This window comes from Furipterus horrens, unplaced genomic scaffold, assembly GCF_987537825.1.
Source record: "Furipterus horrens unplaced genomic scaffold, mFurHor1.1.pri manual_scaffold_13, whole genome shotgun sequence".
NCBI lineage: Eukaryota > Metazoa > Chordata > Mammalia > Chiroptera > Furipteridae > Furipterus > Furipterus horrens.
The window spans coordinates 59887447-59901017 of NW_028327183.1; the positions used below are offsets into that span (position 1 = coordinate 59887447).

Sequence of the window (13571 nt, forward strand, 5' to 3'; positions counted from 1 at the left end):
AACTTCACTGCCTTTATTCAGTGTGAATACTTCAATGATAAAAAAAGGCAGCTATTCATTTAAGTTTTTCCAATTTACTGCACTTATATGCCTTTTCTCCAGAATGGACTCGATAGTGTTGAATAAGGGCAGAGCTTTGTCTAAAACACTTCTTACATTCACTGCATTCATAAGGCTTTTCTCCACTATGAACTCTCTGATGAAAACGAAAACCATTCCTACTGGAAAAACATTTCCCACATTCACTGCACTCGTAAGGCCTTTCTCCAGTGTGAACTCTCTGATGAATACGAAGAACAGAGCTACTGGTAAAAGATTTCCCACATTCACCACACTCATAAGGCCTTTCTCCAGTGTGAACTCTCAGGTGACAGCGAAGGTCAGAGCTATAGGTAAAACATTTCCCACATTCACTGCACTCATAAGGCTTTTCACCAGTGTGAACTCTCTGATGCTTCAGAAGGGCAGAACTCATAGTAAAAGATTTCCCACATTCACTGCACTCAAAAGGTCTTTCACCAGTGTGAAGTCTCTGATGAGAATTACAGTTTTCTTTCCTCTTAAAAGATTTTCCACAATCACTGCACTCATAAGGCTTTTCTCCAGTGTGAACTCTCTGATGACAAATAAGGTAAGAGCTAGAGGTAAAAGATTTCCCACATTCAGTGCACTCATAAGGCTTTTCTCCAGTGTGAACTCTCTGGTGACAAATAAGGTAAGAGCTGCAGGTAAAAGATTTCCCACATTCACCACACTCATAAGGCTTTTCCCCAGTGTGAACTCTCTGATGACAATTAAAGTGATACTTCCTTTTAAAAGATTTCCCACATTCATGGCACTCATAAGGCTTTTCTTCAGTGTGAACTCTCTGATGATCATGGAGGGCAGAGCTACTGATAAAAGATTTCCCACATTCAGTGCATTCATAAGGCCTTTCCCCAGTGTGAACTCTACGATGACAATTAAAGTAATATATCCTCCTAAAAGATTTTCCACATTCACCACACTCATAAGGCTTTTCTCCAGTGTGAACTCTCTGATGATCATGGAGGGAAGCACTACTGATAAAAGATTTCCGACATTCAAGGCACTCATAAGGCTTTTCTCCAGTATGAACTCTCTGATGTTCATGGAGGGCAGAGCTACTGGTAAAAGATTTCCCACATTCACCACACTCATAAGGCTTTTCCCCAGTGTGAACTAGCCGATGGTAACGGAAGGAAGAGCTACTGGTAAAATGTTTCCCACATTCACCACACTTATAAGGCTTTTCTCCAGTGTGAACTCGCTGATGGTAACGGAGGGCAGAGCTACTGGTAAAAGATTTCCCACATTCATCGCACCCATAAGGCCTTTCTCCAGTGTGAAGTCTCTGATGATAACAAAGGGCAGAGCTACTGGTAAAGAATTTTCCACATTCACTGCACTCATAAGGCCTTTCTCCAGTGTGAACTCTCTGATGACATTTAAAGTCATATTTCCTTTTAAAAGATTTCCCACACTCACCGCACTCATAAGCCTTTTCTCCAGTGAGAACTCCCTGACGATGATGGAGGGCAGAGCTACTGGTAAAAGCTTTCCCACATTCAACGAAATCATAAGGCCTTTCTCCAGTGAAAACTCTATGAGGATCACGGAGGGCAGAACTACTGGTAACAGATACTCCACATTCACAACACACAAAACACTGTCTTCCAGTTAGAAACTCTTGGTCTTTAACAAGAGTGTGGTCACAGCCAGTGACCTTCTTGCATTCTCCTGGGGTGTAATAATATTGTGTATTTTGAGAAGTTATTCCAGACTTAGAGATTTCCTTTTCCCTGTGCACGGTGTGAGTAGCCAATTGCTGAGGAGGTCCGGAGCTGATGAGGAAACATTTTCCAACCTGAGTAGAGGTACAAGGCTTCTGTGATACACTGACATTGCAGCTCTTTGCAACTGAGACTCTGTCCACATTGCTTCGGAAACAATTCTCTGTTGTGTCCTGCTCCTGATGATGGTGACTCTGTGCACTGAAATAAAATGGTTCTGCACATGCCCCACACCTCAGGAGTACCGGCCTCTGTTGTGTTCCCTGATGGTCAACCAAAAAGAAAATCTCTCTCAAGACGGGCCCACAACTCTCACAGGGGTGGCTCTTCTGGGAAGACAAAGATGACATGAGATTCTTTGCCTGTGAAACCAGTACAGAAACGTTCTGTTCAAAGGGTGCCTCCACATCCTGTGCTCCACAGCAGCAACCTGAACAAAAATAAATAAATAAATAAAAAACACACTGGTGAAGTACATAGTGACCTTTATGGAGGGGGTTTTCTCACCACTAATTTCCATATGTCATATCAAGGCATGATTCTATGCAACAATTTTCAACATGAGACAGATCTGAAAAAGTGGTGTTCGTGCAGTAGTAGGCCAGTAAGGTCAGTAAATAATGGAAACTTTATTAAACAAAGGACACTAGGATAGGATGGGTCACAAGAAAGAGATGCAGGGTTTACAAGTTGTCCCACTACTAATGGCTGCCTACAAAACCCTTCCTGTTGATGAAGTAGGGTTGTGTAGAGGAATGTGAATGTGCCCAAAAGCATGAAAATCAATCATGTAGAGCAGATTTTGTACAAGGTTCGCACAGAAATACGTGCACACTTCAAGGCACAACAGGCCCTGACTGAAATCGGAAAGCACACCAGAGATTCCTCAGAAAAATGGTTGTGGTGTACAGGTTACAGAGGTGCAGATCAGACCTGGCTGGAAGTCAGAGTGGAAATGACAACTATGAAAACAAACAGGCAAAGTGCGAACACTGGGAAAGAACAAGGAGGTTAAGGTCCGTCCACTGGCAATGGTGACAAAATACAGTTAAAAAGAACAGGTTCCTCATTATGTTTTATCACAGACATGGCATCAAGCCTTCCCCAAGTGCTATTCACCAACGCCAGACCCACAGTAAACCCATCATGTCATGGCCAGACTCACGTCCTTCTTTGTGATACAGCATGGACTCTTCCACATCCCTCTTAGTTAAGCAATTATGTGAAATACTGATGATACAACTAGTTAAAAGAAAACAGAAGAGATGAATAACTAGCATTGTCATAGAGCAACTGAGCACAAACAGACCAAAGGAAAAGATCTCTGTGAATGATGACAGAAAGATGGCAGAATAAAAAATACAAATATACAACCCTCTTCAGAAATAATTAGACAATTACCCATAATTAAAAACATCCCTTGAGGAAAGGGGGAAATCCTTTGGAGATCAGTTTCTCCAAAGGGCCATGAGTGGAGTATAAAACAAAGAACTGCATAGAAAGAATCACAGGGGAAACTGGTTTAGCCAAGATGGTTAGATTCAAAAGACAAGGGTGAGACAGTCATCTCAAAGTCACTGTGCGCATCTACCATGGATTCTAGTGGCCTGTTTTACAAATGGCCATGGCAACCGTCGTCACTGAGAAATTCAGGATTTCCTGTAATATCTGCATCCTCCCCACAAATTTCTCATCAAAGGAACCTGTATAATTTTTCAGCATGCTAATCAAGAGGAATTCCATTGGCCACATCTTTTATGAAGAAGTAACATCAGTATTTCCCCATCAATCTCTGCCACCAAAGACTCTAATACAGATGGTTAAGTATTTGGAATCTGCTGCCCTGGCCACTGATGATTCCTAGAATCTTCAATATTCTGACCTCAGCTCATGGGGCAGCAAGAAGAATGGTAATTGAAACTTGTCTTCAGCTCAAAACACAACACATCATCTACCAAGCTCTCTTGTATCCACATGCAGATAAAACTACTTCTAGCCCTGGCTGGTATGGATCAGTGGGTTGAATACCAAATCCCAATATAACATATGCCTGGGTTGTGGGCCAGGTCCCCATTTGGGGGCGTGCAAGAGACAACCAATCAATTATTCTCTCAGACATCAATGTTTCTCTCCCTCCATTCCCCTCTCTAAAAATAAATATCTTAAAAAAAAATTTATGGACACAGGTTGAAAACAGAGACATAAAAAACACTCCACACAAACAAAACTAAAGAACACAGAAATAGCTAAAATTCTATTAGATGAAATAGACAACCTCGAACTTAGTTACAAGTGAAAAAGGTCATTTTAAAATGATAAAGCAGTCAATTCAAGAGGAAAACAATTTCAATTACCAAGTTCCCAATCACAGAGCACCTAAGTATATTAAGTAAATAACATTAGAGCTGGAGGCAGAAAGTGCAATGCAATTCTAGTACACAACTTACATATTCCCCCTTTCAACAAAGGATAGATCTAACCAATTGAAAGCAATAAAGAATTATTAAAACTTGACTATAGTTTAGAGAAAACAGAACTAATAAATATATACAAAATACTTGATCCAGCCTTAGCGGGGTGGCTCAACTGGTTGGAGTGTTGTCTGGTGCACCAAAAGGTTGTGTCCCAGTTGGGGTGCCTCCTGGAGGCAACCGTGTGGTGCTTTTCTCTCACATTCATGTTTCTCTCTCTCCTTCTCAATCCCATGTGCTTGCTCTAACAGTCAATAAACATACACATGGGTAGATTAAATATATACATATGTAGAAATTATAAACAATAATATAAAAAATGCTTTTCCTCACTAATCAATTAGAAATACATGTATATCAGGCTTCCAGCAACATCTCTGACTTCAAACCCTTCCCTACGAAGGTTCATTACAGCTGGCAGTGGGGCTGTAGGGAGAGATTAAGGCAGGTCAAAAAAACAAGCCTTGCCAGGGACAAGGTCTTCAAAGAAAACTGCAAAAGCAAACAGCGTACACACAGTCCACGTGAGGACACAGCAGCCACTGAAGAACGAAGGGAACACGGGAAATGCAGAGCCTAGTCCAGGTCACTGGTGAGTGTGAGGGTGTTTTTTTTTTGAAAGTGAGTTAGTTTATTAAGGTTTCAGACAATGAAGCATAAAGAAGGACCACCAGAGACAGAATCAGGGGTGACCCAAGACCAACTGCAGCTATCCATTGCTCCCTGCGTACAAGTCTGGTCAAGACTCTTAGGCTAAAGATAGGAAGAAACTGCAACCCTGAGGAAAGGAGGGTGCAGGACTGCCAAAGAGCATGCAGGGAGAGTGACTGTCTTACCCAGCGAAGATATAAGAGCAAAGTTCTCCAGCATCACATCAATGTACAGGCGTCTTTGAGCCACATCAAGGAAGCACCATTCTGTCCTGGAGAAATACACGGCGATATCCGCAAAGGTCACTCCAACCTGTCAAAATTAATACAAATGAATCCCAAATGTCTGTCTGAGACCTTGTGTTCCTACTTTCCCCCACATCCAAAGACATGAGCCCTTGGTACGTGAGCTGCCTGCTGTCTCATCAATCTCATTAAATGCTCATATTGTCCTCAGCAAATTAGGAGGGATAAAAGGAAGTGGGGCAGATAAATGCCACCTAAACTTAGGACCATGCCTGCAGGGCCCTATCCTTCCTGCTCAACAATTCCAATGAGTCTCCCTGATCATGCCTCCAAGCACAGTCAAACATGGGCTTATACTTCACCCTTAAACCCCAACACCAGGTACCCAGGACATTCAGCTCATACACTATCTCTAGCTGTACACGCCCTTGTATTATTTCTACCTCTCTCACATGTTCACACTCCAGGTTGACTCCCTTAGCTCTGCCACCTTCCCTCTCATACACAAAAGAGCCATAACTTTTGTATGTCTCCATCCTCGACTCTTCCTCAGATTTCCAGACTAATGTCTTCAGATATTCACTGGATATTTCCACTCACTGCTCTTTGAAACTTCTAAAATTTTTAACCAAAAGAACCTTCTGATATTCTCTAAAAGAACCTACCACCATCTTCTCCAGCCCAGCTGATGGAGCCTCAACAGCTTCAGCTGTTATGTCCAAAAACGCTGGGGAAGTTGAATCCTTTCATTTCTCTTCCACAGCTGCAGCTGCAAAATCTGAAACTATATTTGACCTTCTTAAAAAATAGAGTGGGGGAAGTGGGTGAGTAGAGGTGGAAGATGGGTATAAGGAGGATAATAAAATGGTAATGGAAAAAAACACGATAACAAAATTGGACACAGATTCCAGCCTTTTCTTCTATCTCTGAAGCCCAACTCTGCTCTATCAGCTCTCCTCCAGATCATAGAACTTGCGTGGTCCTGGGCTTCCTTCCTCCATTTTTAACTTCCATTATCTGTTTTCCACTATGGAGCCCCATGGAGCCCAGGAGAAACTAACTCCTTCTCTTGTGCAAATACTGCATTATCTCCATAACAGATTCCCAAATTATATCTGGCCACATTATAGGTCTGATTATTGACACCCCTCCCTTCCATGCTCATTTTTAACACAAAGAAAGGAGACCCAAGGTACCTATACCTATTCTCAGCTCTGAAGCACCTCCAAGAATTACACGTGCAGATGTCTCTTCCCCAAGATAAGCGTCCATAACTGCTTGCATTGGCTGCCAAAGTGGACAGAAAAAAAGGGGGCAGGGGTGGCACATGCTAAACCTAACCAGCTTAGGGAGTCCTCGATGATGGCCTTACAAAATGAAACTGAAAATACCTATGTAGATGGTATGAAATTACAACTTTCTAACTAAAAAAGAGTCATGGCAAGGAGCCATGTCCTAGGCCGCTATCTTCCCTGAGGAAGGTGAATTTTCACCTTAACTGAGCCTATCTTTGTATTTTTGCGCCTATGTTAACATACTTTTGAATATCAGTATAATTTCCTTTTACTAACCCATCAGGGCACAAACACTGCAACAGAGCAGAGACCAAAAAATCCCTTATTGTTCTTATTATTGTGTTAAAGATTCACTAGCCTATACCCAAAAATGTAAAAGAAGTGTTCTAGTCATTTTTACTTTTTATCTAATATCAGAAATTCCTCTCTGTTTCTCCTGCCTCCTTAGCTTATCACCAACGGATTTCAAATACCCAACCTATGTCTTCCCTTTTGATTCTGATGTATGCAATAAGTGGTAAAACTGGCATTTTCAAAAGTATGTTCTCACTCCATGGAGATTTAAAATGTCTCTACAGGTCTGAATGTTTGCAACACTGACACTGGAAATGGAAGCACCTTGTACTACCTGTGACATGCAATCAGGGCTGGGTTGTACCCAGGCTCACCATGTCCAAGAGCTGGGATAATATCAAAGGAAGAGTCTTTAGACACCATTAAGGTAGTGTCACCACCAGGGAGGGGCTGGGACACCCTGTCCTTCCTTGTCTAGTTCCATAATGGTTTTCCACTTCAGAACCTGGGGGAACACGCAGGCACCCACCTGCACCTCCAGCTCAGCGGGTCTCAGCTGTATCCCGGCCCCGCCCTGCGGTCTGGGAACCTCAGGTAAGAGTCTGTCCTCAGTGGGGCCTCTCACCAGCCCTCTGACCTGGAACGAGGGCCCCTCTCCCTGAGCCTCACTGTCCTCATCACCTCACCTAAGTCGGTTTTCTGTCCCTTTGGCTCCCGACCTTCCCGGGCTCCCACGACCCTCAGAATAAAGTTGCAACCCCTCTGCCTCCCTCCCAGTCAGGACGTGACTCCACGTTAGACCGTTCAAAGCAGCTGTAAGGCGGTCCCCAGGATTGGGGTCCTCCCGCGTCAGGGACCTGTGCGTCATTAAACAACGGGCCCTCAGTCCGTCATATTCTCCCACCACCGTCTCACAGTGTGTCACCGAAGGGCGCCTCGAGATCATGGATGCCGGGGCCTGAGCTGCAGGACGTGACAGACGCTCTGCACCCAGGCCGCAGGGCTCGGTAGGGGTAAGGGGGAGGAGAGGGAGGGGGAGGAGGGAGAGGGGGAGGAGGGGGAGGAGGGGAAGGGGAGGGATGAGAGGGAGGGAAGGAGGACTGGAAGCGGGGAGCAGAGAAGAGGGGGAGGGCCCGGGGACGCGCGCTTACCTCAGCCGGGCGCCTCAGAGCTGCCGCCAGCGGACTCTGCGCGTGGAGCGGGGCGGGAGCAGCGGGCGAGAAAGGGTCGCAGGGCACCGCGGTCCCCATCCTGGACCAGGTGCGGGTCACCCGGGCAAGTCACGGAGCCTCACAATCGCTCGTGACCAGGTTTTTCCGATTTCTTGTCACAGAACCTCCAATGGAGCCGAGGGCTTAGCCGCCTCTGCCCACTGAAACCTTCAGGAGTAGAGACAAAATGCCCGCCAGCAGGGCGACGGAAGTCCCGCCCACAAGCGTTAGGCACTAACGGAAATGCCTTTTCCGAGCCGTCATCGGCTCAGCCCCGAACAGCCTTCTGGGTACTGTGGTTCCTAGAATCCAAGAAAGTGACAAGTGGCTTTCCTCCTGATTCCAACAGAAAAGTCCCAGACTCACCGGGAAAGACACTGGGAGATAACGCGTCCTGGTCCAAAAGCGATCTGAAAAATGACAAAAGATGTCGTCTGTTCCCGCTGAAGGGTCTTGCGTGCATGTAGATGAACGTGCATCATCTCTGCAACGCCACACAGCCAGTCATAGTAAAAGGAGGTACTCCTGCGTTACAGGGTCCGGAAAATTTTATCAAATGACCTACTTACACCATCACATATATGACAGAGGTAGCACAAGAATGTAAAACAAATCTTTGTAAAGAAAATGAGGTAGAGCACGAGAGGCGCCATGCGAGGCGGAGGTGTTCGCGGGTCTCTGCGAGGGTCTGGGCGCGGAGTGGGGCGGCTGCGACGCGGGCATCATGTCAGACAACGAGGACAATTTTGATGGCGATGACTTTGATGACGTGGAGGAGGACAAAGGACTAGATGACTTGGAGAATGCTGAGGAGGAAGGCCAGGAGAACGTTGAGATCCTCCCCTCTGGAGAGCAACCTCAGGCCAACCAGAAGCGAATCGCCACGCCCTACATGACCAAGAACGAGCGAGCTCGCGTGCTGGGCACCCGTGCCCTCCAGATCGCGATGTGTGCCCTTGTGATGATGGAGCTGGAGGGGGAGACTCATGCCTTGCTCATCGTCATGAAGGAGCTCAAGGCCCGAAAGATCCCATCATCTTTCGGTGCTACCTGCCAGATGGGAGCTATGAAGACTGGGGGGTAGACGAGCTCATCATCAGCGACTGAGCGGGAGTCATCTCCCCAACTGTGCCTCATCCCCAGCTTCTCACATTTTTTATACGTATAAATAATAAACTATTCAACCTTTCCAAAAAAAAGAACTAAGATACAAAATATAATCTTGAAATTGAAGTCAATCGTTTATAAATAAAACATCAATTAAGAAAGATAAATATTTGAAAAAGTGGGAGACTTGAGTTCTGACAAAGTTATTGGTGTTTAATTTCAAAATGATATTGTAACTATCATAAGGAAATTTTGTACTCTCCAGATATATTTAAGATCAGAAGTGACAATATTTCTTGCATTCCTAATGGAATAACATATTCATAAATTATATTTAGAGAAACTAAAGTACGCATTCATTCTAAAGTTAACCTATGTATACCTCAGAAATTAGAAAAGCGCGTAAGAGATTAGAATTAACACAAAATATGGACATGCATATGTGCAATAAATATCAAAAATCATTAATTCTGTAAGAAGCCTGTGTTATTTAAAAATTTAGAGCAAACATCACACTAAAATATAAACCAAAACTTGAAAAACATTAAAACCAAATAACATTAGAGTTGAAAAAAATCTATAAATTACCAGATATTATTTAAAAACCACTTCTCAAAATATAAAAAAATACAGCATATACAGCACCCTCCAACAGGCCCAATGGTCATAGAAGTGGTCACTCTATCCAAGTTACAAACATGGGAAAATTGTGCTAATTTTTAATTTCCATAGAACTGCATTCTGGTTGAACAAAATCTTTCTCCCCTTTTTCAATGAGAGTTCTTAAAATTCTCAGGATCCACATACTTGTCATTTTCGTGTGCTTCCTTCACATTTCAACAGCATCTATCCTCTTAAAAGTTACTATAATATGAAATATTCTTGCTTTGATTTCTTGGCTAGCCTTCAAAGAAGGCTTTCACAAAATCAGGTTGCAGATACCTTTATTTACTCACTGATATGTAACACCGAGGAGCCTCTGAAGCTGATAAAAAAACTAAAAGATGATTTATGGAAAATGATTATTTTTTTAAAGATTATATTTATTTACTTTCAGAGAGAGGGGAAGGAAGGGCGAGAGGGAGAGAAAAATGAAACATTATTCCATGTCTTTCCATCCACTCTCCTAAATTCTTCTGCTCACAACTTACTATCTTTGTCACCTATTTTTCCTCAGGTTCCCATGAAAGAAACAGACTCACACTTTGTAGAAACAACAATTTCATGGTAGCCAAGTTTCTAGCAGAGTCATAGCTCATGTTAAATCTGTTGTTCTTATAGGTAAGTGTCCTTTCTTTACCACCCATTATATCTTACCTGTTTTCAGGCTTAATAGAGCCTTTTCTTTTCTAGCTCTTCAGGTAATTCTCACTGTATAACTCCATTAATCAACAGGAATGCCTTTCTGTAGCTTGATCTAATTCTTTTCTGGAAATAATCTGCATTGTTCCCTTAAGAGCAATTCAGATCTCTGAATGCAAAACCTTTCTCAGTTTCATATGCCCACTTTCCACACCTTCTAGGATGCCAACACATGTAAAGAGGCTATCTAAGCATATTCCCAGACATACTTAGAAAACAATAAGGATGCCTCAGTAAGTTTCATAAGAACTGTTATGGAGAAAAACAAATAATTTCTGAGATCAGAACACAAAGTCACAGAGCCAGGTAAAATAAACTCTGAGGAAGTAAAAGGTAGGTATCACACCATTTTCTTGTTTTAGGGCTGCCTAATTCTCTGCTCCATGATCCCTCCACACCAGTCTAAAGTATTTTTACTCTCATCTGAGTGAACACAGCTAGCCTCCTGATATTCACTTGGAGAGCTTTGCTCCCCATGAAGTGAAGAGCAGGAAGACTATATTCAGTTTTTGAAGGAACCTTAGTGTCTTTATAGCAATAGTCGCATGTACATTTCTGACATTTTCAGTGCATTATTTATAAATGGATTCTGTAACAGTATTTTACTTACATGTCTATGATGACTGTGGGTGTTAAAACTTTCTCCGAGATTTAGTCACAGTAATACATACGTTAAAAATAGGCCAATAAGAGTACTTCCAGCCAATATGGAGGCATAGACAGACACGCTGCATCTCCCTCCAAAACTAAGAAGGACTACAACTACCTCAAAACCAGAAACAACCAGAAGTTCCAGAAAATCAAGCTGCATGGAAGTCCAGCAAACAAAAAAAAAAAATGAAGAAATACTCATCCAGACAGAAAGAAGTGGCTGATACTCAATGGACTTTATAAATAAGATGCTCTCAGGAGATGCCCAAATGGGAGCTGAACAAAGTATGCATCATGACGAGTTTGCAGAGGGCACTTCGGGGATCCTGCTGACCTCCCAAGACAGTGTCAAAGATTTTATTAATTTTACAATCATTATAAAAAGAAGAAAACAATAATGGAAATATAACAATTACTAAAATATGATAATAATAAAGAAAATTAATTATTAATGGCACAATTTAAAAAAATAGGCCAGTAAGACTTTATAGAATATCGCTCTGGCTGGTATGGCTCAGTGGATTGAGTGCTGGCTTGCAAATCAAAAGGTAGCCAGTTCAATTCCTAGTCAGGGCACATCCCTGGGTTGCCAGCCATGTCCCCAGTTGGGAGTGTGTGAGAGGAAACCACACAATGTTTCTCTTCCTCTCTTTCTCCCTCCCTTCCTCTCTCTCTAAAAATAAATAAATAAAATCTTTTTAAAAAAGGCTTTGTAGACTATGAATAGTAAGATAATCAATAAGGTTAAAAAGAAATCTCAACAGAAAAAAATGGGGGTGATGTTAGATTTCATCGAATGCAGTTTAAACAGTGCATACAGCTGACCTCACAGCAGTTCAGTCCATAGGGAACCTTAGCTGTTACTGTGCTTATTATTCTCTTTAACATGACCTACATTTAATTTTTCTTATTTTAAAAAATATTTATTGACGAGAGAGAGGAGGAGAGACATATACATTGATTAGTTGTGTCCCGCATGCACCCCGGCATGGGAAGAAACCCACAACCCAAATATATACCCTGACTGGGAATCGAACCAGTGACACTCTGGTGCACAAAATGATACTCTAACCAACTGAGTCGCACAGGTCAGACCTAATTTTTCTTATATTCATTGTTTACCAAAAAGTGTATTTGTATCTCACTGTTAACTGGAATCTGGAGTAATGGTGTCCCTTGTGGCCAGAGTGTGCTGGGTGCTGGGATTCAAGAAAACCTGTGTTCCAACACAAAGCTCTGTGGTGCAGACAGAGGGAGACTGCAAAGGATGACTTGGGTTTAGAATATGGTCAGGGCTGCATGGAAGACATGGTGAACACGAATGTCTGTAATCCACTCTGAACACAGAGGACAGAATCACATAAGCAGTGGGGCCCTGTAATGGAGACAGATGACCACTAACTCAATGAGATTATGACACTGAGGTCTCCAGCATCACTTCAGAATATGAGGTCCCCAAATTCATATCTGATTGTCTCCTACACTGGAGGGTCAATGTCAGAGCCATGTACCCAAAACAACCTAAGATACTACCTGAGGTATAAATTCACCTCAATGGATGGTATCTTAGCCTGTCATCTAAAAGGTGAGTGAAGGGGCAGTGACCCAGCCCAAATTACCAAGGTTTCCTGAGGGTTACACTCCATGCTAAGCTTAAAGAGGAGGCAGACAAATTTCAGTTCAGACACTAACATTCCACTTGAAAATCCACCAGATCTGAGAGATGATGACGTTTCCATTAAGACTGGGGGTATATGGACTTCCGGTTAAGATGGAAGCCTAGACATACACGTTGCCTCTCCCTCCTCAACTAGGAAGGAATAAAACTACCTCAAAACTAGAGACAACGAGAAGTTCCAGAAAATCGAGCTGCATGGAAGTCCAACAAAGATATAAAGAAGAAATACTCACCCAGACAGGTAGGAGTGGTGGAGCCTGGGCGGAGAGGACGCACTGTGGTAGGGGCAGCAGCGGTGGGCCGGTTGAAAGTGCAGTCACATGTTTTAAAAAGTAACGAGGGAAACCTGAGGAGTGCTCTCAGCACCAGACCAGACCATGTAGCTCACAGTCCCAGCAACAGGGAAAATAAAGCCTCACTGCTTCTGACTGTGAAAACCAGTGGAAGTTGGGGCGGAGGAAAAAACTGTTGGTCTCTCAGCATAGTCCGCTTGTTTAAAGGGCCTCCAAAGTCCCAGAAGGCCTGCAGACCGAACCCACTCTGGGAACAACAGACAGGGCACCAGCTAGAGAGACACCAGTCCCATACGGAAATGAAAGAAGTACCTGGAAAGGGGGCAAGTGCTGAGCAAGCGGCATTGTTTCCTCTCAGACCCTTGCCCCACATATAGTGGCACAAGGTGGTGAAATGGATCGCCAGTACTGACAAATATCTAAGGCTCCGCCCCTTACAATGTAACAGGTGCAACAGCTCTTCCTAACACACAGAGGCAAACAAACAAAGGAGCCTGTCAAG

General features: G+C 43.3%; 1 protein-coding gene and 1 pseudogene across 1 annotated transcript; one reads left to right on the forward strand and one right to left on the reverse strand.

Annotated features, from left to right (window-relative positions):
• Positions 1 to 173: 173 nt before the first annotated feature.
• On the reverse strand, positions 174 to 8358 carry LOC149995714 (uncharacterized). Its single transcript, XM_090261034.1, is given in 4 exon segments — positions 174 to 278; positions 281 to 2241; positions 5119 to 5245; positions 7919 to 8358. Coding segments are annotated over 4 exon segments (2223 nt in total). The 5' UTR covers positions 8018 to 8358; the 3' UTR covers positions 174 to 242.
• Positions 8158 to 9321, forward strand: LOC149995715 (DNA-directed RNA polymerases I, II, and III subunit RPABC2 pseudogene; annotated as a pseudogene).
• Positions 9322 to 13571: the final 4250 nt, after the last annotated feature.